Below are 25,644 nucleotides of genomic sequence, written 5' to 3' on the forward strand. Positions count from 1 at the left end.
GGCCACACCCTCTGATCCCCTGTAAACTAGGGGCCAATTAAAACCGGACTCCCTGGTACTAAGAACCACCAGGAAAAGGGCAGTTATACTGCTTGCTTCTTCGGAAGCACCTCCTGATAAGGAGAGTAAGACACTGTACGCTTCGGGTAGAAAGGTTGCCTCCACGTCTGCCTATCAAGCTCAGATTCCCAACAATGCCATCCTTTTGGCAAGCTACAATTGCTATCAGTGGGAAGAGGTATCCGCTTTGGTATCCTCCGCACCCGAACCCTTAAAGAGTCAGCTGACTCAAATAGCAGCAGATGAAAGATCTGCATCAGGCTGCATGCTAAAGACAAACTTTGATGCAGCAGATAATGCTGAATGATTAATTGCAGAAGGCACTGTGATTAAGCGTCATGCTTGGCTAAGGCAGTCAGGGTTCAAACCAAGCAACCCATATAGATATGCCCGTGGAGCCGAACGTTCTATTTGGCAAGGCACTGGAAGAAGCTTTAAAGACAGCAAAGGATGAGTAAGAGACCCTAAAACCTCTTGGTCAACTCACCAATAAACCCTCTGGACAGAGGGGAAACGACAATCTTTGCTGCTTTCGGGGCCAAGGTTCCCAAAGGGGTTCAAACTGTTACCAGAATCAGGGAACCTCATGGGGTAACAATCAGTCCAATCCTCACAGGGCTTCCCCAGAGGGCAGCAAAGGGGCCGCACTAGGGTTAGAGGCAGCCTCGCCAGAGGTGCTACGCCACCCAACAAACAGTGACCTTCCGCTACAGGTCCCCTCCCATGCGCATTTCCACCTTCACCCACGCATGGGAGGGGATCACTTTGGACAGATGGGTGCTGTCCAGTGTCTGGAGGATACTGCATAGAGTTGCTAGGGCGCCCCCACAACCATCCCCGCCACAGAATATACACTTGCTGGAACATCAGAAGATCCTCCACGAGGAGATCGCCGTTCTGCTAGCAAAGGACACTATAGAAGTCGTCCCAACCAACCAGGTAAACAGGGGTATTTATTCAACTTCCTTGTGCCAAAAACAATCTAACAATGCGCCCAGTATTAGATTTGTGACCTGCAAACAAGTATGTCAAGCTACAAAAACTCTGCATGACTACTCTACAAAAAGTAATCCCTCTACTAAAAAAGGGGGATTACATGGCAACATAGGATATGAAAGATGCCCATTTTCATATTTCAATGTTTCCAGCGCACAGAAGATTCTTGCGTTTCAAGATAGAAACCAGCACTACCAATTCAAGGTGCTGCCCTTCGGAATAGCCTCAGCTCTTAGGGCGTTCACCAAGGTACTGGTGGTGGTGGCAGCGCACTTACGCAGGGAGGCAATCCCAGCGTACCTTACCTGGACGACTGGCTCATTACAGGGGAGTCCCCCTAATTTGCAGACTAAACATTCAAAGAACAATAGACCTCCTCTTCCAATTGGGCTTCTCAGTCAACGAGAGAAAAATCAATCCTGGTGCCAAGCACCTCAAAACAGTTCCTAGGAGCTGTCCTAAATACCCAAGAGGGGTTGGCCTTTACATCAGAGGAAAGAATTCAAAATCTGTTGCTGCAAATTCCTCTACCAGGCCGGTTGCCAAATAAGGGTGTGCAATGCTATGCATTTGCTAGGCATGATAGCATCTTGCATTTACTTAGTTTCCCACGCGTGCCTGCGCATGCGACCCATGCCGGAATGGTTGGCAAAACGGTGGTCTCAAGCAAGTAGTCAGCGGGATGATCCATTGGTCGTTTCGCCAACACTAGTACAGAGTCTTTGCTGGTGAACAAGAGAATCTTACGAAGGCGAAACCCTTCTACGATCCAGAGATACAGTCCGTTGTCACAGCAGACGCCACCCTAGCAGGGTGGGGAGCCCACTAACTTCACCATACAGCTCAGGGTCTCTGGGGCCAACAGTGTCTCAGAACCACATAAATCTGCTAGAACTTCTGGCAGTCTTCAGAGCGCTTTGGGCATTCAAACCCCTCCTATCCAACCAGTCTGTGCAGATCCCAACAGACAGCACAACGGCAATGTTTTACATATACAAACAAGGGGGACTCTATCTGTCCAAGCTTGCCCAGAAAATGAGGAAATGGGCCCTCAATCAGAAGATTTACTTGTCATTCCAACATGTTCCAGGGGAACTCAACTCGCTAGCAGATGCTCTGAGCAGAGATCACCTCCCAGAGGAACACGAGTGGCGACTACACGAAGAAGTCGTAGGAGACCTCTTTTCTCAATGGGGTTTCCCCACTATAGACCTTTTCTCCACAAGCAAAAACCGACCCTGCCAAGACTTCGCACCCAGGTTCCCCCAGCCAGGCTCCAAGTGGAACGCCCCATGGATAAATTGGTCAGGGATGTTTGCCTATGCTTTTCCAACAACCCCTCTGATGAGGAAAGTGGTGAACAAGATCCACAGGGAACAGATGACACTCATCCTGGTTGCTCCTATGTGGGCGAGACAACCATGGTATCCACACCTACGCAAACTGGCGGTATGCGACCACTTCAAACTCCCATGCCGGTACAACCTACTCTCCCAGCACGAGGGGCTAACAGTGCATCCTCAGCCCAATTCGATGAACTTGGCAGCATGGCTCCTGAAGTCCGAGTTCGAACATCTCCATTTACCCCAGAGATGTATGGATATCTTGAAGGAGTCAAGAAAACCTAACACGAGGCACTGTTACTATGACAAATGGAAACAATTTGTTATTTGGTGCAAGAATAAGCAAATCAACAGTTAATTGTACTCCTTCTAATGTCACCTATATGCTCCACCTACTGGTTGCAGGGTTAGTGTTAAATTCACTTAAAGTGCACCTGGCAGCTTTATCAGACTACACCACTTCCCATAACAAGGTGTCATGGTGGCAAGTGCCAGTCGTCAAAGCATTCATGGAAGGGGTAAAGAGACTCCACCCTCCAATTTGTAACCCACCACCAGGTTGGGGCCTTAATGTGGTACGTGCTAAACTCATGGGACCTCCCTTTGAGCCCATGCACACATCTAGTCTCAAACACCTGACTTATAAAATTGCCTTCTTAGTAGTCATCACCTACATAAGAAGGGTCAGTGAAATTCAAGCTCTGTCAGTGCAGGATTCTTTTCATACTATTAATAAGGATAAACCGGTTTTACACACTCACCCTAGGTGTTCACCGAAGTTCATTTCCAAATTCCATGTTAACCAGTCTAATGAGCTACCGGCCTTCTTCCAAGAACCCAGAAACTCTGGTGAGGTGAAACTCCACACACTAGATGTGAGGAGGGCAGTCCTCTACTATGTAGACAAGACCAGACCGCTGAGAAAGACAGATCAGCTGTTCGTCTCCATAGCTCCAGGCAGAGAGGGAGATCACATCTCTAAGAATGCCATCTCCACCTAGATAGTCAGATGTATCCAACTGTGCTATCCCCTATCAGACAAAACACTGCCTTTTACGCCAAGCGCCCACTCTACAAGAGTTACTGGAGCCACTCTGGCTTTCATTTCAAATGTCCCCCTTGACAACATTTGCAAAGCAGCTACATGGAACACTATTCATGCCCTTACTCAGCACTAGTGCATTGTCGCTCATTCCAAGACAGATACTCAAGTGGGACAAGCGGGTCTAAGAAATCTGTTCACTGATGACCCTTCTCGCATCCCACCTCCTTCTAACACTGCTAATCTATGCACAGCATGTGATCTGAGCAGGTTCCACAAGCCTCAGAAGGGATACATTACTCACGTAATCGTATTTCTGATGTTTGTATCTGCTAAGATTCACAGGCACCAGCCCTTCCTCCCCTCAGATAAGACTACAAGCAACCATGCGCCTTCTCTCAATCTTATCTGCTTGGATACTCTGTACTCATGCTACCTCATGTCAGAAAAAATACAATCTGAGGGTCCTACACACGTGAGGGATCATGGGTACAGGGGACGTCACACTAGGGATAGTATGACTGGCACGCCCTAGTTCGACTCCCCTTTTCGAGTTTCGAAAAACAAACTGTAATAATCCGCAGCTTCCACCTGATGTCGGCCTATGCCCAGCATGTGAATCTAAGCAGATACAAGCATCAGAAATATTATTACGGTGAGTAATGTATCCCATATTATCTGGTCCCGTATTTCTCATAAGAAACCCTTGCTTTCCTAGTACTCTTTATGTCGTGCTGAATCTTTTTTAGTCTCCATTGGCTTATGATTGACGGGAACAGCTGCTGAGTTACCTCGGGTTCTCTGCCTGCCTGTAGTCTATATTTAGCACATCCTGAAATCACTGTGCTTTCAGCAAAGATAGCTACAATTTAGGTTTTACAAATATATGTCCATCTAAATAATTGTTTTTATCTTATATTTCAATTCTAACTATCTTTATTTAGTGAGTGGCCACGCCTCTGTGTATTTTTGCATTAAACAAGCTTTCTCAGTGCTATAGTGCTTAGAAGCCTTGCCTCATTTGTAAAGCGCTTGAGGGGGTGCTGGCAGGCACTAGCTAAAGCGCAAGCTCCTCCCCAACATTCCCCCCTTTCGTTACTTCTACAGTCACTCATCCCCACCCAACATATCTACAACCCCAGAAGCATTCATTTGAGTTACGCTGTTTATTGTATGGCAAGATGTTTTAGATCCCCCAATTGATACCATCATCTTTGCACTATTATGGACAACATCGGAGACCCTATTGGCAAGTGCAGAAGAGAACCAGGAAGAACATGATCACAGGGACCAGTATTTTTACTGCTGGACCCAATCAAAGGCAAGCGATGGCCAATCCGTGTTCTGAACTCCACCTTCTTTCTTCATTTGAACACCTAAGTTGTGCACCGCCTTGATGACGTGGGGTAGTGACCCATTCTCGGCATGCTGCGGGGGTAGAAAAGTGCAGCAGCTGCTTGTACCCCAGGAATCCGACGAAAAAGGAAGTTTCTGCTGAACTAAAAAGTCATTACTTGTCATGTATTCCTCTGAGCAGTGCAGAACAGTCTTTTGAGACAGTTTGATCACTTCTTTCTTCCCCGACGTTGAAATCATCCTTTGTTCTGGCAGCATACCAAATTCTTGTGTGATCTGCAAGCTTCTTTCTGTTTCTTTAGGTGCTAGAGTGGCTGTTCGCACCTCGACGGGTATTTCTTCTCCCTTCAGGTGGTGTTCCAGGATTACTAGTATCACTGAGTGAAGGGTGGCCAGTGAACACTTGCCTCTCCAAGATGGTAGGAGTTGCAAGTAGGCTTGTCGGACGCAAACCCAGTAGTAATCCATCACTGCTGCTGTACCTTTCGTCATACCAGGGATCACAAGAGTGCTGTTGCACTGTGTGTTTGTGCTACCAGGAACTGTTCCTTCAATGCTAAAACAAAGTTCAACATTTTTGTCCCTATCTATTCCCCCCTGCTTCTTCATTGTTGCAATCCGTGTTAGCCTTGTGATGTGTTGGGACCATATATTTTTTTTTTTGTATTTAATCAAAATTAGATTTTTACAAAAAGAAAAGGAAAAGTCTTTCTTTGTCAACTGAAGAGAAAAAAAAAGTGCGCTGGCTTGCTCATACCGCTAATTGATTGAGAGTTTCGATTGCTGAAATTTTTTTTTTGTTGCTGGATTTTCTCCAGAGCAATGTCTATTAGTTTAGAAGCCGCTATTAGCCATCTAGTTTTTGTTCCCGTGATCAAACGCTTCCACCAGACATTGTAGTCGATGAAATATGAAGATTTTAGTATAGGGCCAAGAAAGGCCTCTCTTTCGTAGTCAATTGAAGGACAAGTCATCAAAAGATGTTTGATTGTTTCTGTGGATTGAGAATCTCCACACAGTCTGCAGGATTTATCTTTCGATGGGGCCCGAATTGCCAGAACCTCTTGAGTCGGTAGGAGATTTAAACGGGCTTTGAGTAGAGTTCTCATGAGGCGCTTTGACAGATATTTCAGACAGTACTCCATTGGTTGCTTCAATTTGTTATGAATTGGTGGCAGGTGGGTCAGTAGCTTGTTCGCATTTGAGTTGTCGTTGGTTTTTATCCAGTCCAACCATTCCATTTTAGATTTTATTCTCATGGGATTCTGAATTAATTCCTCTTCTGAGCAGGCTATTTCTTGCAGCATACGCTTTTGTTTCTCAGCCCAGTTGGTAACGGATTTGTTGGTTCCCTTCGATATTTCTTCAGAGATCATTTCATATATATTTCCAAGCTGTCTTTGTTCCGCAGTTTCTTAGAGCTGGATCGAGCTCTTCGCAACTACCGCCTCCAGAGAGAGCAGGCCGAGTTTGCGCCTTATAGGAGCCACTGTTGTCGATTTAGGTAAGCCTAGAGTAGTTCTCCAGATGAAACCTTCTAGCTTTGCCCATAGGGTCGTAGGAATGGAGAGATTCGCGTCCATGCCGTAAGTCAAGGCTGGAATTATTTTGGATTTATAGAATTGAATTGCAGGGAGAAGACTAAATTTGCCATATTTTCTGTCCACTGCGCGTAATTGTGCTGTTAAGTTTTTGGTTTTACGCCACAGGATTTTCTGCATGCTGAGAGATTTTTTCGAACTATCAATGGTTACACCCAAATATTTGAATGAGGGTACTATCTCGATTTTTGATTGGTTCAAAAACCACTTCAATGATTCTTTTTTCTTACGGTCATGCTTTTGGAAGATCAATATTTTTGTTTTTGAGTTATTAATCTCCAGATTGTTCTCCTTTGTGTACTTTTGCAGATTGTCCAGTTGTCGTTGGAGACCCACCTGGGTGTGGTCTAAAATGATGAGATCGTCTGCATATAGGAGTCTAGCAACCATTGTGGATCCTATTTTCGGAGGAAACGATCTGATTGGTTCTTGTGAAGTTTGGAAATCACAGAGAAAAGAGATAAAAAGAGCTGGAGCCAAAGGACAACCTTGTTTGACTCCTCGATTGGACGGTATAGGTTTGGAGAGTAGTCCACTGTTGTTTAGCCTGACTGATATGTGAGTATCCGTGTGTAAAGCGATGATTGGGTCAAGAATCTGGCCAGGGCAATTCCAGTTTTTCAGCTTGGCCCACAGTTTGGCTCTATCTACTCTGTCAAAAGCCTGAGACAGGTCCACAAAGGCAAGGAAGATTGTCGGTGCGCCAAGTAAGACTTTTTCTTTTAAGATACTTAGGATCATTAAGTTGGCTGCTGTGCTAGCATTTTTTTGGAAACCGGTTTGGAGAGGGTCCAAAGCTGGCGATGTTGTTATCCAGGTCCGAAAGTGGGTCAAGAGGTAGGTGGCAAAAACTTTTCCGATAACATCTAATAGAGCAATTGGGCGATAATTGGAGGGGTCTTCTCTCGTGCCCTTTTTGAATATCGGGACGATAATTGCTTGTGTCCAAGAGCTCGGAATTATCCTTCGTTCCTTACAGTGTTTAAATATCCGGCTCAGGGCTGCTGACCACGCCTCTGGGTGCTGCTTCAGGTCGGTGTTGGCTAGACCATCTGGTCTAGGTGCGCGCGAGGGTTTCAGTTTCATAATAATTGACTTGATATCTTCTGTATCGGAGGGGTCGACCCAGTCGGATTTAGTTGATGGATATGCCCTCTCAGTATCAGGGGGAGGATGATCAAACAGTTTGGAGAAATGGTTAAACCAGCATTCTTCCGGCACAGCATTTATCATTGGCAAGTTTGGATGAGGTTTCGTTTCGTTGATCAGTTTCCAAAATTCTCGGGTTTTCTTGTTAGCTAAGATCGTGATCATGCTTTCAGCATCAGCTTGGTAGAGTAGTGATCTGTTGTTTCTTAGCCACTGTTTATATGCTCTGAGCTCGAGATGGTAAGATTCCCAAGTGCTAGGGGAGTTCATCTTCGTTGCAACTTTTTTTAGTTTTCTTAGGTGGCGGCGTTTGATCACTAAAGTCCGGTTGTAAGTGTGGGTAAAGTTCTCACTTCGGTTGTCTAACCTTTTCCGAGTTTTTTTGTACTGCAGGAGCAGAGGGATGTAGCTACTCCTGTATGTTGCGTCGTTGGCTTTACTATCCGTGATGAGAGCTATCCGTGATGAGACCATATTTGCGCAAACAGTGTCTCTATTTGGGATATTGCTTCTCCGCTGTACTCGATCAGCCCATCTGCCAGGCACATCACTGTGGTGCCCTGCCGTTTGTCATTGTCATTTGAGTAACCTCCCCAGGAGAAATATGGTCCTTGTAGACACTGGCAGTGTTTCGTGTTGCCATTGCATAATGTTATGTTACTTTGCATTTATATAACGCCTTATGTCCCATTGGTATGGTCTGAAGGAGCTGGTAGGTTGAACGCCCTTGGGAATCGAAGTTCAAGTCAGTAGAGAGAGTAGAGCGAGTCAAAGGTGCGTGTGAGCACCGGATATTGTTATTTTGCACTTATATAGCGCCTTATATACCATTGGTATGGTCTGAAGGCGCTGGTAGGTTGAACGCCCTTGGGAACCGAAGTTCAGATCAGTAGAGAGAGAAGGGAGAGTCAAAAGGTGCGTGTGTGCACCGGATATGTGTGCAGCTCGTGCGGTACACGTGTAATAGCTGGTTCTTATCGGTAGGTGTGGTGGTTGAGAGATCAGGAGAATGTGTTCGTTCCGGCCGGATTAATCCGGAACGGATGTGGCTGCGTTAGGCCTGGGGAAAACGCCTGGCTGAGGGTGTGAGACCAGCAGTGTTTACATAGAATGATGTGGAGTAAGCGGCGGATGTTCGTATGAGAACAGTTATACCGAATGGTGTCATAGTATCCCTGTGTTCTAGTTGAGTGGTGATGTAAGGAGAGAGTAAGCGTGGGGTGTGGTATGAATGGTTATATGCTCTTTCAGTGTGCAAACTTCAAATGCAACTTTCCCAGATAGGGTACTGGGCGAACTTCTAAGTTCTATTTTCCACAGAGAGGCTACTAGGCGAACCTTTAAGTACAATTTTCCATGCAGAGGCTATTGGGAGCATTTCTAAACTCAATTCATCAGCGATGCTACTGGGCACACTTCTAAGTGTAACTCTTGCAGAGGTTAATGGGTACACTTCTAAATGCAATTTTCGCACAGCGTCTACTGGGCACATTTCTAAATTCAATTTTCCAGAGAGGTTATTGGCAATTACGTATTTAAATTCCAGAAGTTAGGGGCCAGATTTTTGAAAGAGTGCACAAACATGCAGAGTCTATTGCCCCAAGCCCTTTCGATTCAAACACACATTTGGAAGACAGATCTTAACGTAGTGTAAAGATATTTGAGGTTAAAGGAGCAATTCATTCTCATAGTGCCATGAGATATCTGGTCATAGTGTAAGCATAGTAAGATTATAGGGTCGGTGATACTCATTGGTAGGAATTAGGTCAATGAAAGCCAGGAGTTCGTTTTTAAAAAAAAAAAAAGAGGGCTATTTCATATGTTGAGAAATCACAAATTCAGACTCAAAATTGTAACGCTCTTGGTTAATTGAAGCGCCTTATTTTAGCAATTTTTACCTTAAAGGTGTGCAAGATGTGCCATCTATAAGCTCACAGGACAACATACATAAAAGGTCTCCATCAACACCCAGGTCAGTATTCACTGTCTAAGTCGACCCAAAGGCCAGTATACCGGATTACATCTTTCCACTCAAGGGTCGGAGTGTATCAACGTGGCGTGCCGTGGCACATTAGTCAGCGTACCTTGTTCCATCTCAGAACCAACAGATCCATATCATTTATTCTCTCTCACTTCACAAGTTATTGCCTTACTCATCTCTTACCACATATGTCTATGTACTACATAATTCTCCGCTCTATAAAGAAGTACTATAATTATCCTATTCAATCTGCACCCATCAACTTTTATCGCATAGGTCTGAACGTTGTACCATCTCTCAATAAATACAATCCAAAAATAAATTACATATTTCACTCTTCACAACATTAAGATCAGTTGCTAAATTCACTTATCACCTTTTAGTACAGTATTCTATCTTTCACAGGATATGTGTGCAGCTGGTGTGCCATTCGTGTAATAGCTGCTTCTTAGTGGTAGGTGTGGTGGTGGTTGAGAGATCAAGAGTATGTGTTCGTTCTGGCAGGATTTATCCAGACCGATTGTGGCTGCGTTAGGCCTGAGGAGAACGCCTGGCTGGGGGGGTGTAGCCAGCAGTTTTTAGTTAGTGATGGGGAGTATGAGGCAGATGTTGGTATGAGAACAGCTATACCGAATGGTGTCATAGTATCTCTGTGTTCTAGTTGAATGGTGGTGTAAAGAAGAGAGGAAGTGTGGCGATGTGATATGATGGGTTACATGCTCTTTCAAACGTTCCATGCATTCCAAACCATTCCATGAAAATTGCACAATTCAATGCCCTCTGGTTCGCTCTGTGCCCTCTGGTCCGCTCTTTTCTGTGAATTTCTAAGTTGTTTTATGCACTCCATCCACATATTTCACCCATACCATCCACATATTTCACCCGTTCCATCCACATATTTCACCCGTTCCATCCACATATTTCACCCGTTCCATCCACATATTTCACCCGTTCCATCCACATATTTCACCCGTTCCATCCACATATTTCACCCGTTCCATCCACATATTTCACCCGTTCCATCCACATATTTCACCCGTTCCATCCACATATTTCACCCGTTCCATCCACATATTTCACCCGTTCCATCCACATATTTCACCCGTTCCATCCACATATTTCACCCGTTCCATCCACATATTACACCAGTACCTTCCACATATTTCACCCGTTCCATCCACATATTACACCAGTACCTTCCACATATTTCACCCGTTCCATCCACATATTTCACCCGTTCCATCCACATATTTCACCCGTTCCATCCACATATTTCACCCGTTCCATCCACATATTTCACCCGTTCCATCCACATATTTCACCCGTTCCATCCACATATTTCACCCGTTCCATCCACATATTACACCAGTACCTTCCACATATTTCACCCGTTCCATCCACATATTTCACCCGTTCCATCCACATTCGTCACCCGTTCCGTCCTCCCTGCGCGCTGGTCCTCCCTGCGCGCTGGTCCTCCCTGCACCCCCATCCGCTCTACACCCCCATCCGATCCATTCACTTCATTCATTAATCATGCATTATTGATTCAGGCCATGTTAATTTTCATACACACTGGATCCGTTCTGTACTCTCTTTCATGCACTACACTTGTCTCATGTACTTGAATAGTCTATCTGTACTTTCCATTTATGCCATGCACTCATACAGTCGGTGTCATCTGTCTGTGTACTCATCAATGTCTTGTATTCATCTTTCCATCCTCTTCTCCTCCTATAATGCTCGGTCTAGATCAATGCTTCTCAACTGCCCACTCTGTGCCTGGAATGTGCCCTTTGTTCCTTATAGTGCAAGGTGTACCAAGCATTGTGCCTCTGTAATTGGGACTGGATGCGGAACTAAAAACCTTAGGCACCCCTGATGCGTGCGGAGATAAGTGCACACATGTAACAGCTTTCTTTAATTATATTCCTTCCTGTAATGCGCATATCAGAGTACCAGCTATTCAATGTTTCTACATTCTGGACGTCAGAAATAGTCCAGTTTCATCAGTCTAAGAGAACTTGTAGAGGTGGCCGGCAAAAAGGGAGACATTTTGTATTCATAGTACTACTACATTTCTAGACTAAACATCTTTATTTATTATTATCCCTACATAACAGAGGTCGGTCATCCATCTTTGCTTAGTCTTAGAGAGGAGAGAGAAAAGGAGAGACCCTTTTTCTACCAGGGCCGGCCGGGTCCTGGACCTTCCAAAGAAAAGGGGGGGGGGAAGAAAAATTGACAAAAGAAAAAACGAAAGCAGGCGTGTGCCACTGCACACCACCCTGGCATGGATCCTCAAAAATGACCTCTGTGGCTATGCCCTTACTAAACTTTACCTTGTCTCAGGTGCTCTTAGGACACCCGAGAGATGCACCCAATATCGAACTCCTTCATATGGACGGCGATAGGAGTACAGAACACCACCTCATATGGACCTTTAAACCTGGGGCTGATCAGTTCCCCAGATAATAATGGTCCAGTTGTAATATGGGCAATGCTGTGTATGGAACCATGGTCTCGCTTTCTACAGGAGTGGTCACTATTTCCCCTCTCCCCCCACGCCCCTTTACCGTGTCCCACTACCGCCCCTGTGTGCTTCCGTCCCGTCCCCTGATCAATAATTGTTGACCCATCACTATAGAATGTCTCCTTCCGTCAATGCATGGGCCGTTCATCAGAGTGGGAAAATAAATAAAACTCCTGTATATACAGAGTTGCTAAAACAGGGGCCGTGCACATAGTTTAAGTCCTCAAATTGTCTAGTCATTTTGTCAGTCCATTCAAATGAACTTTTAAGTCCTGTAGGATCCATGCCTTACAAAATTACAGGCCCAAAAAACTGCCTCATTCCCTTCACCGTACTGGGCCTAAGGGCGGTGCGTACTGCCGCCGCCCTATCTGATGATGTTTTTTCCCATTACAAAAAAGTTGTCCCAAGTATAGTCCCTCCTGTTGGCAGTTTTGTAGCTTTTTATCTGCCTTGCACCCTTTGTGAGCCAGAAATTACAATAATGCAACGGAACCCCTCCTGCACCGATGATCCTTTTTACTACATACCAACCGATCATGCACATACTGGATGCTTGTGCTAAGCACCTGACTTCCATGTAATCTGTACAAGGGTCACAATTCTTAGTAACCCATCATGTGGATTAACAGTCCCTACTTGTGCTGGCACATATCTCATGTCCTCAAAAAAATAAAAACATCTGAGTTAACACTGCCATGAGGGGGCATTGTACCTACCTATACTGAACCATGATATCACATCACGGGATGCAGATTCCCAAAATAATCTCCCCATTTTGCTGACTGTCTTCAAATAACTCCTTATCCGTCATTTCCTTTAATTACACTGTTGGGTCTATACGTAATATTGTGCACCGCTCGCACCCTTCCTAGTCTGTTCCAATCAGGACTACTCTTTTTCTGACACTACAAGTCCTTGCAAATCTAATCACAATATTGTCCCTGCCACCATCTCGGGTGGCACCATGGGTCAGAAAATGAAATCTGTAGGTACTTGCCAACACTTTGTCGCAATTTAAGGCACTGGATTTACTAATACCTTTAATACCATTGAAATAAATATATTTAGGACCACAGGAACCCCATATACTACTGACTCCCTGCTAGTACATTGATTATTACCATTGCTTGAGTTACACACATCCCTGGATTGGAACACACTACACCTTGATCTGACACTGATAAATTTCTCTTTAGTTTATTGAGCCGATCCCTACCCAACAAGTTCACAGGGGAACTCTCTGAATATACCAAGGGGGCTCGTACTACCTCCCCTCCCACTTTTATATCCAGCTCCTCGGTGTATGGAACTGTAGAAATAGCCCCAGAGAATCCCTGCATGCAAAATGTTTTACCTGATAATGGAAAGTTCCCCTCCGTGATGCATGATTGGGTTGCACCTGAATCTACCATAAATTTAAATTGCCTGTTTCCTATTTCCACCTCCACCAAGTGCTCCTCTTCAGGGCGTGCAGTTATCAATAGGATTGGACATGCAAGTGCTTTCTCTGGGCTGCCCTAATCATAATATGTATTTGTCCTGGGGAATGAAAAAGGGCCGGCCCTGTCACTGTAACTCCTTGGAATGGGGCGTCTGTTCCCCCTGCCGTTCTGTTAAACTGTTTGCTCACCCTGCTGTAGTTGATGCCCATGTTGCCCTTGCCTGTAAGCCCCATAACAGAGCTGTTTGTGACCTCCTCGCCAAATTGCTGTTGTCTCCTTCCTTGAGGCCCTTGGAACCCCTACCTTGAAGGTGATGGCCCATAATTAAATCTCATCCCAGGCCTGTTCCTGCACTCCCTTGCAAAATACCCCCATTTCCCGCAACACCAGCACTGTGATGGTCTCAATCCTCCTCCCAGAGACCCTATCCTCTCAAAGCTTCCTGCTCTTGCTCCTCGAAATCCTCCTTTTCCCCTTGGTGCTCCTTCATACTGCCACTGTGGGGTGGGATACTGCCTCCCCCACCCCATTGTCCCTGTCCACCTACACCCCTTAGTGCCGCAATTGTGGCATTCCCAATTTGTTTAATGTCCCCTGTCCTTTCCCCCTGAGCCGGTGCTTCACTGGTGCCTGAATGACAACCTGATTTATTGTCTTTTCCACTAGTTTTGCCTCGTCCATTTGCTGCTTCTGGGCTGTCTCCCTATTCCGCTCCTTGATTTTTTTAGAATTGTGAACTATTATAATTTCTATCTCTGCCCACCCTTTGGCTTCAATACGCACAACATTATCTAGTGCCTCCTGGACCTCTTTTGGTAGTCCCCTCTTTACAATAAAATAGAAAAATGGTACCGTCTCAACTCTCCACATTTCCTGTAACTTAAGAATAAACCCAACTGGGTCCTCATCATCACACATTGTGCACTATATTAAAGAATGCAAGTCAGGGGTATCTGGGTACATCCTTCGTAGGGCATCCCATACCCTTGCCCTTACCTCATCAAAGGCTGCTCCATCATGTTCATTATCTGCGACACTTACCCCAGCCCTTGCCCATATGTCCCCAGCCTGGTCCCCGACTTTGGTGACCAGTGAAATCTTCAAGTCTGCTCCTGCTGTTTGTTTTTCAAACTCCTAGATCCATTTACTAGCTCAGTCTATAAGCTTGGGGAGAGCTCTAGTCAAATTATTTTTGTCCATTTGAGGCCATGGCACATCCTGCGTTATACCTACTCCTTTATGTATTAGAGGCATCTGCCTATCTATTTTGTTGTTGTTCTGATCTTGTACTACCGCCATTAAATCTGGGCTATTTCTTGTTCTATCCATCCTCACTGCCTCCAGTGGCAGAGATGGGTTTCTCACAGCCTCCTCTCCCTGATCTCCTTCTTGCCCTGCCTCTTCATTATTTCTACCACCTTGATCCTCCCCTCCATTATCCCTTGCCTGTTCTACATCTTGCCTCCGGACTGTCCATGAACATAAAAAATCTCCTGAATTCCAGTCCCCTGTTTTCTGCATGGTACCCTTATTTCTGGTGATACTTCAGGTTCTTTTAACCTGACCAACCTTTCCTGCAATGCTCTTAACGCATTGTCAATGTCTATTTATGGACCCTCTGGGTACACTAATGCCACAGGCATATTAGAGCTTTTGGATTCGTTATATGGAGGTGCAAAAGCTCTAGATTCCCCCCTCCTATTTGCCAATCCTGCTAATCCTGTTGACACTCTCCCTACCTCTAGAGGCTTATAGACTGGGTTTTTACACCCCACTGCCGGTTTAGGCGTTACGGGGTATATCCCCTCACATTGGATCTCTTTTTCACCTTCCTGGTCTCCCATATCCTCAACTAATTTACAGAGATCGAGAATCTCTTCTCATTTTTGGGACTAGTTCCCTTCATATTTTTCTGCTTCAAAGATGGAAATTGTTTCTAGCATATTTCTGTCATGGGACCCCTGCTCTGGCCAGGGGAAGGACGTCCCCCCTTCCTTTGTTTCTACTACCAATTGTTTTTTTATTCTGTCATACTACAGTGGCAGGACCCTATGCATGTGTTTTATTGGAGATTCTTCCTCCATAATATTGTGCGCGTCCCTAATGCTTCACTTAAACCCTACTGGCATGCTGCACGTGCTTCAAAAATACAGAGCAACCCACTTTTTCCCCACCCCCTTTTACATATCTTCACTTTGATTTCACCCACGCACACACCGCAACTCATCCACCTTCCTTCCTTTTTTACCACAAAAGACAGCAAGAGAAAATATACAAAAAATATACTACCACCCAGGCACATTCCTTATACAGAGTCACTACGTAATACCACTTTTTGCCTTTATCGTCCTAAGAATAATGTGTGGTACTACCTTTTCAACCTGTTTATAGTGGCTGAGGATCCCTTACCTCTCAGCCCTTATAAGCTGGGGATCCCTTTCCTTTCCATTATAAAAAGTAGAAAAACAGAAATACGTGACGATTTCAATACATGACACACTTTTTTATCCAATCTACTCATCAACACATCACCTGAAATTCAATCTATCCTATCCAATCTTATACCTTATCACCAAAAGACCTATTTTCTACTTCATCACCAATACATCACCAAAAAGTACTATGCCATAATACATCACCAAGTCCTTATTCCATTGACCTCGTACATCACCATAATAGCTTTCACGTACCCATAGTATCTTTCACATCGCGAAATATTTCGTTCACATCACCAGATAACATACATGTTCCCATTTTATTACCATCTGCAAGAGTACACTCATGTGGGCGTTGCTCACTTGAGTTTCCGTCTGTAACGAAGTCCCCATGCCTGACGTTCTGGAGCCACGCCCAGCTACAGTGAGCAGAAAGGATTTCTTTTAAAATGGCTTCTACTATAGTCACTCGGGATACATGAGTTTTTTGAGTTGGGAGTCTGATCACTACAGATGAGCATGGTTGACCAGCCAGGGGCTTCGCAAAGTACAGTGGAAGAAATTAAGTATCACCTTGCGGTCACCGCTGAAAGCAAACCCCCAACTTACCGGGGCGGCCCTTAAATACAGGGGACCCATAATCACGCTTAAGCCAGAGTAAATGCACCCCTCTAGGGAATTAGTCATGAGTCTATCCCTTTACAAATCTTGAGAATTGGGGAAATGGCAAAGGACTCTGCCATTTCTGACCAGCATTCTGTCGTCTGGCTTGCTCCCAAGTCCTGAAGACGGATGCTGGGCCTGGGGCTTAAATACTCTTTACTTGGTCACTGGATACCAACAGAGCTCCTCCAAAATTGTCCTTCTTGCCATGCAAGGGATGCTGCAGAGTCTTTCATTCTTCAGAAGCAGCAATTTCTGGCATGGTTGGGTTTCGTGTGGAACAGGCTACATAACCTGCTGAATATGCAGGAATACTTTGTCGCTCTTGTTTAGCATAATTTACTATGTTATAAACATTCATCCATAAGCCCATCTTCCCGCTATTATCTCAACACTTAACTCCATAAAGTTATATATTATCTGGTACAGTATTTCTTATAAAAAAAAAACCTTGTTTTCCTAGTACTCTTTGTCGTGCTGAATGTTTTTTAGTCTCCATTGGCTTATGATTGACAGGAACAGCTGCTGAGTTACTTCATGCTCTCTGCCAGCCTGCCTGTAATCTATATTTAGCACAGCCCGAATTCACTGTTTTCAGCAAAGCTAGCTACAATTTAACAGTTTTACAAATATTTATCCATCTAAATAATTGTTTGCATCTTATATTTCAATCCTAACTATCTTTATTTAGTGACTGGCCACGCCTGTGTGATTATTTTTGCATGAAAAAAGCTTTCATAGTGCTTAGAAGTCTTGCCTCATTTGTAAAGCACTTGAGGGGTGCAGGAAGGCACTAGCTGAAGCGCTAGCTCCTCCCCAACAAAACCTTGGTAAATAGCGGGGGCACATTTGAAGTCAATGGAACGAGAGTTGCTAAAACTCCTTACACAATTTGGTCTCTGAGGCAAGGTAGACAATCTGTTTTGAGAGGTGTAGTGCAGTGCATCTTAGGCTCGGTTTGACTTTTTGTGGTGTAGTCATTTCTGGGAGTCTTTCCGAGATCAAGAATCTACAGAGTAGATGGCATTTATTTGAGGAAGACTGCCTTTTATGGGCAGCTGTTCTTTGGATAAGATGTCTATTGCAGATTATTTTCTCAAACAGGCTTTGCCTTGTCCCTGATCCACTCATAGCTGGAAGTGCCCAGGGCAGGGGCGTCATTTATAACCATGTCGCAGTCACTTGAGGTGGGGGCTCGAGGCGTCATGCAAAACCTGTAGTTGTGAAAAGAGCCCGCAACCCCCACACACACCTCTGTCCTGTTCAAGCCTGATTTTAAAGGTTCTTAGGTTTTCGATTAGCATCAGGGAATTTTAGAGGGGTAGAATCTGCAGAGGAGACCTTGCCTGTGAATTATAAACCAGTCTGTAGTACCTACATGATCTGGGAGGGATTCTAATTGTTTTTCCTTTCCCAACAGAGGAGGACTGGAAGCCACAGGTGATAATCCTACCTATTCCGGTCCCAATCTTCATTCCGGTGCCGATGCATATGTATTGCCAGAAAGTGCCAGTGCCTGTGTCTGTCCCTGTTCCGGTGAGTTACCAGATATCATGTATAAGCCCTTGATTGTATTCAACACCCACTAACCCCGCTGTCTCTCATGTCTCAGCAAGAGACTACTGTCCCCATCTTTGTAGAATCCAGTGTGACCCTTGAACTTTCAGATTCCGCAAGTTCCTTCAGTCTAACTTCAGTTTCAATCACTACTTTTTCAAATGTTATTCCCCTGGTGCAAAGCATGTTCCCTGTGTAATATGTCCTACCTCCATTTGATATGTAACTGGTTTATTGGCAGGTGCCTGTGCCAATGTTTCTGCCTACTACTCTGGAAAACACTGATAAGATTGTGGAGGCGATTGAAGAGTTAAAGGGGAAGATACCATCTAATCCACTGGAGGCAGACATCCTTGCTATGGCTGAGATGATAGCAGAGGCTGAGGAACTTGACAAAACCTCTGAGGACTTGTGTGGTAAGAGCAAGTATGGGTTTATAATTGCTTGTGAAAAGCTAGATGATCAGTGTTACTGTGGTGTAATGTAACTAATCTGCCAATGCCTATCCTGCTCATAGTAACCTTCTCATTGTTCAAAACATGGACATGTCCTGTTTCTTGGATATTTGGGGTGCCAACTGCTACCCCAGGCACTTCCCCTTGTATCTCTGGTATTGCTTATCCGACCCCTGGCCTACTTGCCCTTATCTTTGGTGAAACAATACTCCTGGCCTTAAATAAAACTTTATTTTGGCACGCTAAAGTGTACTTGGTCCCATTCACTTTCTCAAAATGAAGGCTGTTTGTATAGTGGGAAACACCACTACAAGTAATTTGTCAAGGAATGCACACTATCTCCATTGGGGAAAAAACATTTTCCACAATGGCACTTGCCATGGCTGCTTCATCGTTATTGTTATGTTATATAACATTTGTAAAGCGCCTACTGCCATTGGTATGGCCTAACAACGCTACAGGCTAGGTACTGCCTTGTCCCCTCAGGTGACTACTCGGGCGCTCCCACCTTCCTTTTGTGGTTGGGGGGGGGGGGGGTGATAGTTCACCCAGGAGGTGGACTAGGTCAGTCAGGATGCAGAGGGGAAGGGCCTGGTCTTCACAACCATCTGGAAAGCGAGGTGACTCTTTAGGAGGCGGATGCCAAATGGAATAGAGTTCCGGATAGTCGGAGCTTAAACTGGCAAAGATCCCCCCCCCCCCATACTGATAGATTTTACGACTGAGATGACGAGGAATGAGAGCTGTGCCGGATCTGTTTTTGGTTGGTTCTGTAGGTTGTGAGTTAGTGTTGCAGATATTCTGGTCCTGTGTTGTGCAGTGTTCGGTGGGTGATGCATATTGCCTTAAAGGTGGATAGTTGCCCGATCTGCTGCAATTGAAGGTGCCGGAGTGTGGGTGTGTTGTGTACTCTAGGGCAACAAGGAGCCTTGCTGCAGTTTTTTGTACCCATTGGAATTTCCTTAGCTGTGATGCCGGGGCTCCCAGGTATAGCATGTTAGCATAGTCAGATCTTGAGAAGGCGATGGTCCCGATCGAGGCGACTGTGGGAAGGTCAGGTCAGATACGTCTGAGAATGCCTATGTGTAGGTAGCAGGATTTTGTTGGAAAGTTGACGTGATGGTGTCAGGTCTGAGTCAATAGTGCATCCAAGGTTTTTTACTGTGGTGGAGTATGGTGGCCATAGCGTGTGCAGTCAAGGGAGTGCGTTGGGGGAAAAGTGCCGTCTACCCGCTGATCTTAATTTCAGTTTTTCTATGTGGCGAGTTGTACATTTTGTGTTTGTGTACATGTGAAAGTTAAAGGTATTCATATAGCGCACCGTCACCAACAGTTGGTCTCCCGGCGCTCAGGCGGATCTAATAATAATAATAATTTAGAATTTATATAGTGCTACGAACCCTCAGGTATCTGAGTGCTGCTTATTATTACCCACGTGTGTGGTGCTCATTTATCGACCTCGTAAGGATGAAAGGCTGAGATTGGCGCTGCCGGATTCGAACCTTCGTCAGCAGACTCTGCACCGATGTCAAAGCAAGCACTCTACTTGCTGTGCTATCTGACCGGTTTATTATCTGTAAACAAAGAGGTGAGGTTAGTGGGTGAAGAGACCGTAGGAAAGTGAGAGGTGGTGTACTGTTGGCAGCTTCAGATCGGTTTTCACTGTGCGCTGAGCTTGGGTGTGCAAATAGGATCGAAGCGGGTCCTTGCGTGCTGTTGTTGCCATCTATGTGTTGATTGTTGTTGCGGTGTGGTGAAGTATATGCGGTTTGCTGTGAGAAGTGGTTGTGTGAGTTAAGTATGCAGAAATGTGAGGTTTTGGTTAGTGGGTTATTGGTCTCTCAATCCTTGTAGATTTGTTTTGTGTCCGGTTGTCCTCCTGGGTGGGTATATTCTTTCTTTCTTTCCTGACTGTCTAGTTTCTAGGGCAATGGCGTGGCTGGTTCCCAGCTAAATTATTTGTGCCTAGTACACCCGGTAGGGCGACCATTATCCCCTAGTTAGATAGCAGTGTTATATTGTCATTCCCGTCTTCCTATCTATTTACTGTTGGTGGTCCATTGCTGATACTCTCTCTCAAACCCTCAAGCTGCAAAGGAGACACATGTCCGGTCCAAATTATAAAGGATGCAGCTAGAGACTTAGCCCCTTTTAGCTCAAAGCTTATTAATGCCTCCTTCAAGACTAACTCATTGCCCAATAATCTTACAGAATCTTGGGTGCTCCCACTGCTCAAAAAACAAAATTAGATCCAAATTGACGAGTTGAATGACAACGGGAAATCGGCTATGCTACTCCTCCTTGATCTGTCTGCAGCCTTTGACCTGGTGGATCACGCAGTGTTATGCAACCACCTCAGGTCTGCTGCCCATTTCTCAAGTGAAGCCATAGCTTGGGTTCGGTCCTTCCTAGCTAACCGTACAATGAGTCTTCTCCCCTCAGCCTCGGCTGACCCGATACAAATCTGCAGGGTACCTCAGGGATCATGTCTCACCTACCATATATAACATTTTTACTAAGCCCCTGTTTGACAGGTTGGATAGACTAGGCGTCATCTACACTAATTATGCAAACGACACCCAGATCCTCATTCCCCTTTCGGGCAACTTTTGGGAAGACTCTGCTTTAGTAAATAAGATATACCTCATCGTTCAGCCATAAATGCATCACATGGCCTCTGCCTGAACGACGGCCAGAGTTACTGATCCTAGGCTCAGAGATGGCCCTTAAACTCAATCCCAGCTATGCCTCATTTAACATTGACAATAACGTCGTCAAGGGGATGCCTACAGTTAAAACTTTGGTTTTCTACCTTGACTCCACACTTACCCTTAAGAAGCAAGTCAACTCACTTGCATCCACAACAGCCTACACCTGCAAACTGATCCGGGCCTGTAGACCTTTTCTTGCGGAAACTAGCTGCACCACCCTGGCCAATGCACTTATAATATCCAGATTGGACTATTGTAAAACCAATAAGTACATTACTGACAAACTACAAAGACATCAAAACAATGCCCTCAGAGCAGCCCTGAATATCCCGATTAGAGATCACATTTCCTCTTTTAGGAGAGATGTCCACTGGCTTAAGATTAACGATAGGATCCTCCTTAAAACACACACTAACTTTTAAATGCCTGAACAATATAGCACCCCCATATCTTGCAGAAAGAATACACAAAAAACGTACATCCCGCCCCATGAGATCTGCCAATGCCCACACCTTAGAGATCCCTAGATTTAAACGCACCACCGCTGTCTGCTCCACCTTCCCGGTCATAGCTACGCAATCCTGAATGCACGGAACCACCCGACCCCACCCCCCCCCCCCCCGCCTATCCCACCACTCCCTCCCCCCTCCCCCCCCCCACCCCCATCTGAGAACTGATATCATCCCTACTCTAGTTTTAGACGGAAAATCCTCACCTGGATACGAACCAATGACTCCTAACTCATATTATTACTGTACCTGTTACCGAATGCCGGACAGGCCCTACCATCCTCAATGTATCTATTACCACTGCAGCACTTAACCCTAATCATGTTATACTTGCATGTGTCCACTAGTCGTTATGTAACCTAATGCAACTGTAATTTGGAATACTGCCTGTACCTATGTAACCTACTTACTCTGTAACTAAGCTTCCAGTCTACTTGTCACTTTGCGCCCAGCTACCCGAGGGTTTGGTGCGCTTTATCAAATAAATGTGGGCCACGGTGTTATTGATGGGTCATACCTTGCATTCCATCCCAATTGATCTGTGGTCATTCTTGGTGTGATTCTAGGTGGTCTATCGTCAATTGATAAGTGGATCTGTTGTAAATCGGTATATCCTGACCTCTATTAGGGTCAAAGGCTTAGGGAATAGGTTCCTCTCTCAGCCTAGTTCTGCTGTGTATGCCCGTATGGGCATTCTTTCTATTCATGGGGTGAAATGCCAGGATTTGAGGAGTTTCCTGAATTGTAGGTGATCTTGTGTTCCGTATATTCTTTGGTAGTTCGTTCCAGGTTTTTGGTGAGAGAAAAGAGGATCCTCTTGAGTTTTCTTTTGATGTATGATTTTGGTTCCAAAAGGATGTCGCTACTGGATCTGAGTGGCCTTGTAGTGTGATGTAGCTTTATTTTTCTTCTAAGTAACTCTGTGCCTTGGTCGTGGATTGCTCTGTGCGTAATGCACATTGATTTGAACTTGATCCTCTGTTTGATGGTTAGCCAGCGTAGCGTTTTCAGCGCTGGTGTGATGTTCTCTTCGAGGTAGTTTAAGGAGCAGTCGGGCCGCTGCATTTTGTATTTGTTGGGAGTTTATTTAGGAATCGTTCAGGCATGCCTAGTTCGCATCGACAGAGAAGCCCTGCAAGGACGACTTCTCCCTTTGAGTTGGTGGGACCTATCGACTCGTAAGCAACCTGGACACCATTCTCGGCGCTGGTTGTATTTTCCTCTGAGTGCTGCAGGAAACAACATAGCCAGGGAGAAGGATACCAGTTTGTGTGCTTGAAGGCAGCTAACGGAATCGAAGAATTGCCAGTTTGCTAGCTTTGCAACCAGTCCCCATGCAGTGCAGGAGCCCCCTGACATCCTCCCTCTTGTCCCCATGACTGAGGCTCAGGAACAGCGAGATCTGCAGGAACTTCCAGGGACATAAGTTTTCAGCTGCATCTTTTTCTTCACAAGAAGGTACTGTGAAAACCCGACCGAGAGAACTTACCTCTCACTGTGAAAGTGAGTGAAACTTTGGCAACTTGCAGGCCTAGTCCGCTTGTGACCCCACATATGAATCTTTCTTCTATGAACTACTTCTGAGAACCATGGCAAAGACTTTTCCGTTTAACTACCAGAACCGGTTTTCCCTATACAAGCCTCTAGCCAATTGACTTTGGCCTACCGCTTGCATTGGAACAACTCTTCTGGTGAACTCAAACTATTTTCACTGTTTAAAAGTAACTCTATTAGTTTTATTAACTTATGCCTTTTTGCTCCTCCTTCATAGTAGTTTATATGGCTCAGAACCAGTTAGTGTGAAGTATTGTAGGATATTTTTGTGTGATATTGATTGCCTCCGATTAGTGAATGTTTTCTAACTGACTGTGCAATCAATTAATAAGTGTTTTACCAAGAAACCTTGAGTGCAAGTCTGTTTGAATACATACTTGTAATTGTAGACCTCTGTGTAACCTCATTACAAGCTCACATTCCCTCTTGAGATAAGCCTGGCTGCTCAGCTCGCTACCAAACATTTTGTGGTACAGACTTATACCCAAAACTGGTTTTGCTTACACCTGTGGTCCCGGAGGGTACTGCATGCAAACTTTGCCCAACATACTGTACCTGGAATAAGTGTTCCACTATTCACAAAATGTATACTGTCCAGTTGACTGATTATGTGATTTGTTACTGAGTCATTGCACAACTGGTAGGGTCTAATGCCCTTGCATTACTGAATGTAATTGTGAAAGTAACCATTGGTTTTTACTCCCCAAGAATAGGTGTGACCTATGCTGAATCTGTATGAAAAGGTTTTGACTGCCCTAGAACTACTGTTACGTGTTCCAAATAAGGTTTAAGCTTTGGTCTGTGCACCTTTAAGCATAGTGTTTTTATAATTGTGATTACATATAATGCGTCATGGTACTTATTTGTCCCTGGATTTCTCTAGGCCTACCTGTATTTAAATAAATCCTTTATTTTTACATACATTGTGTTTGTGTTTCTTTGGACCATTTGCATTACAATGTCCTTTGTACTGATTCTACAGCCCTCTCTGCCTCCTAAGATAAGCCTGGCTGCTCTGTCTACTCTACCATGAACTCAGGTGGTGCAGCCTTATACTAAGACTGGAGTCTTGTACTGCCTCCGCTGAATCGTTTTACTAAGCCCCTAGTTGGATTTCAGGAAACCTTTGTCTCGCCCAGAGACACACCCTGGAGTTTCAACGCAGGTGTCCGCGTATCGCTCCCATTACCCATGAGGAGGAGCACATCCATCAGCTCCTGGAAGAGGTACGGGCCATGCTGCGAAAAGGGGCGATAGCTAGTTCTTCAGCATGGTGTTTGGCATAGAGTGTCATGCTCATGAATATTCCCCGTCAAGCCAGGAATGCTCGGTAAAATAAAGAATAGTTTCACTTACAAACTGTATTTCTCTAAACCAATCACTGTACTCTGGGTCATACTGCTGTTAGGCAGAAACCTGTACAGTTCCCTTTGGGAACACTGCAAAAGATTTAGGACTACAGGTGTTAGCAGTAAACCCACTTGGTAGCAGTCTGTACCACCCAGATTTACCTGGTAGCTGTGGCTGAGCAGTCAGACTTCCTTCAAGAGAGTTAGGCAGTATTCAAAGTATACACAATAGGCACTTAGACACAATAATACAAGCAAACACTGACCAGAGCTTTGGTATCAAAGTATATAATTATTTATTTAAAAACACACTGTTTGAAACACTCCAGCACTCTTATTGTAAAACACTCTAAACACAGTTACTATTATAATATATACAACCCTTAAGACTTATCAGATAAGTCTTAGTTAACACCACTTATTTTCATACAGAGGTGAGTGCTTAACTATAGATGGCACTCCAACAAGTTCATGAAGAAGGGAGGGAAATGGTAGTGGGGTGTTCAATCCATCACCTGGGGTACAGGGTTCCAAAGCCCCCCGTACCAGGAGACTGTCACCACAGATGCTTCCCTGGAAGGCTGGGGGGAGGAGACGGGGTCCTACACCGGGCATCTGAACGCTAGAGGCCCATGATAGGTGTACTAGAAGGATCTCCACATCAGTATCCTGGAGGAGCAGGCAGTGTTCTGGGACAAGTCATTCCTTACGTCTCTGAAGAGCAAAGTGGCAAGTATCTTCATTGACACCATCACAATGGTCTACAACAGAAAGCAGGGGGCACTCGGTTCCCAGCGCTCTCCTTAGAGGCGCAGGACTTGTGGCACTGGGCCATTGGACAATAAATGTTCCTCGTCCCCTTTCACCTGGCTGGTTAAGAACACCATCGCCGACTCCCTCCGCAG

The 25,644-nt window shown here is 45.0% G+C and overlaps 1 protein-coding gene across 5 annotated transcripts in view; it reads left to right on the forward strand.

The window, feature by feature from the left end:
- ZMYM3 (zinc finger MYM-type containing 3) overlaps window positions 1–25,644 on the forward strand; it is a 1,331,158-nt gene that overhangs the window by 914,946 nt on the left and 390,568 nt on the right. For all 5 annotated transcript variants that reach the window (XM_069612373.1, XM_069612372.1, XM_069612371.1 and 2 more), the window contains exons 16-17: window positions 18,025–18,140; window positions 18,403–18,577. In XM_069612373.1, coding sequence (XP_069468474.1) covers window positions 18,025–18,140; window positions 18,403–18,577 — 291 coding nt within the window. The remainder of the gene's footprint in view (window positions 1–18,024; window positions 18,141–18,402; window positions 18,578–25,644) is intronic.

Source organism: Ambystoma mexicanum, chromosome 5p (assembly GCF_040938575.1).
Source record: "Ambystoma mexicanum isolate Mex_15411 chromosome 5p, UKY_AmexF1_1, whole genome shotgun sequence".
Taxonomy (NCBI): Eukaryota; Metazoa; Chordata; class Amphibia; order Caudata; family Ambystomatidae; genus Ambystoma; species Ambystoma mexicanum.